This window comes from Galeopterus variegatus, unplaced genomic scaffold, assembly GCF_000696425.1.
Source record: "Galeopterus variegatus unplaced genomic scaffold, G_variegatus-3.0.2 Scaffold99, whole genome shotgun sequence".
In the NCBI taxonomy this organism is placed as follows: domain Eukaryota; kingdom Metazoa; phylum Chordata; class Mammalia; order Dermoptera; family Cynocephalidae; genus Galeopterus; species Galeopterus variegatus.
Genome location: NW_007726210.1, coordinates 241,460 through 243,222, shown reverse-complemented (window position 1 = coordinate 243,222; position 1,763 = coordinate 241,460). Strand labels below are relative to the sequence as shown.

Below are 1,763 nucleotides of genomic sequence, written 5' to 3'. Positions count from 1 at the left end.
GGAAAAAAAAAAAAAAAAAAAAAAAAAAAAAAAAAAAAAAAAAAAAGGATGAACTAGGATTTATAAGGAAAGCCTGTTGCTAAGCTGAAGTGAGTAAATAATGAGATAAGGATTCCAGATGTTCTCCTGGATTGATATTTAGTTTCCAGATCTCTGCATGCATTTGCCCTCTAAATAGGTACTATTTAGAGGACCCTCTACCATGAGGATTCTTAGGAAAATTGGAAGATGATCTGCAATCCAAAACATGGTCTCTGGAAGAGCAAAATTAGTACTCACAAATAAGGCATTCTGTTGAAAAATTCCTTCATTCATATGACAGTTTTTCCCCTCTATTTGGAAAAGTATTTCATTATTTGTATCTTTTTGGGTTCTAAAGAAAGGCACATTTGTATCCTAAGAAATAAGATCACCTATCTTTCTAATAACTATTAAAGTGAAAGGCCTTGTATGTGCTGTCAAATTGTTAGTAGTGTAATAGATGAAGACAGTCAGTTGATATTCTACAGCCTGTATCCTTATATGAGGGTACTTGAAAATGTTTGTGGAAAAATGGAATTAAAAGATACTACAAATCTTTCCATGAACTTTTTGAAGATGCTTTGCATATATATGTTGTATTAGGTAGACCTTAATAATTCTCTTTATAAGGTGCTCTCTGATAGATTTCAATTTTTTAGATTGCAAGAGCAGTGAAAAATTTAGAGACTATAAAAACTTTTTGTGACCATGACTTAACTGATTCATTTATGCTTTTGAATATATAGCGGTGCAGTAGTATAATTATGATCTTGCATTAGGCATCTGAAAACAAATCATAAGTAACTTTTATATTTTCTTTACAGTCTGCACCCTCTCTTTTTCTTAAAAGCAATTTTGAGTACTTACGGGGCAATTATCGAAAAGCTGTGAAGCTATTAAATAGTTCAAACATTGCTGAGCATCCAGGATTCATGAAAACAGGTAAAAGAAAATTGTGAAATTATTCCTAGACAACTCTTCAAAGTGAATAAAGCTAATTTTTATATGAAAATGTTTTAATGTTTCTGCTGCAAAAAATTCCTGAAATTTTAGTTTATGAGTTGTTTCCACTTTAGAAGAAGCTCCATTTCTTCTTTCTTTTGCTTTCCTTTAACCTCACTTGCTCTTTCAATACCAGCTTAGAAATTTTGTCCAGGGCATAAAGTCCTTCAGCTTTTGCTTTCTGAAATGAGACCTTTTAAGAAAACGAGATAATGTTTTTACTTTTCCCTTTTCTCTCATAAAAGCAGTGAATAATATGATTTCTTTAGACCATTAACTGTATCAAAAATACATCTATAAAGTTAGGAAGATAATTATTGTTAGCTGATTTTGTCTCTATGTCTTAATAAACCACTTGGTACTAATGGTAAAATGAAAGGTAAAAATTGTGGCTTTAGTTTAGTTTATGTCATTTCTATTTTACAGGGAGGGAGAAAGAAAACCAGTTATTCAAGAAACGAGTGAGGGTAAACTATTGAAAATATTTGTTTAAAATGCAAACAATCCCCGTAATTGCCAGCTGACAAGAAAAATAAAATTTAATTTAAAAAAATAAAATGCAAAAAAAAATTTTTTTTTTCTTTTAATTTTATTTTGTCGATATACAATGTGGTTGATTGTTTTGGCCCATTACCGAAACCTCCCTCCCTCCTCCCTCTCCCCGCTCCCACCCAACAATGTCCTTTCCGTTCACTTGTCGTATCAACTTCAAGGAATTGTAGTTGTTATGTCTTCTTCCC

General features: G+C 31.5%; 1 protein-coding gene across 3 annotated transcripts in view; it reads left to right on the top strand.

The window, feature by feature from the left end:
• Positions 1-1,763, top strand: part of CNOT10 (CCR4-NOT transcription complex, subunit 10) — a 71,140-nt gene that overhangs the window by 27,552 nt on the left and 41,825 nt on the right. For all 3 annotated transcript variants that reach the window (XR_551296.1, XM_008583640.1, XM_008583648.1), the window contains exon 8: positions 846-963. Coding sequence is in view for 2 of the 3 variants with exons in the window: in XM_008583640.1 (XP_008581862.1) it covers positions 846-963 (118 nt within the window). In the remaining variant the exon portion in view is untranslated. The remainder of the gene's footprint in view (positions 1-845; positions 964-1,763) is intronic.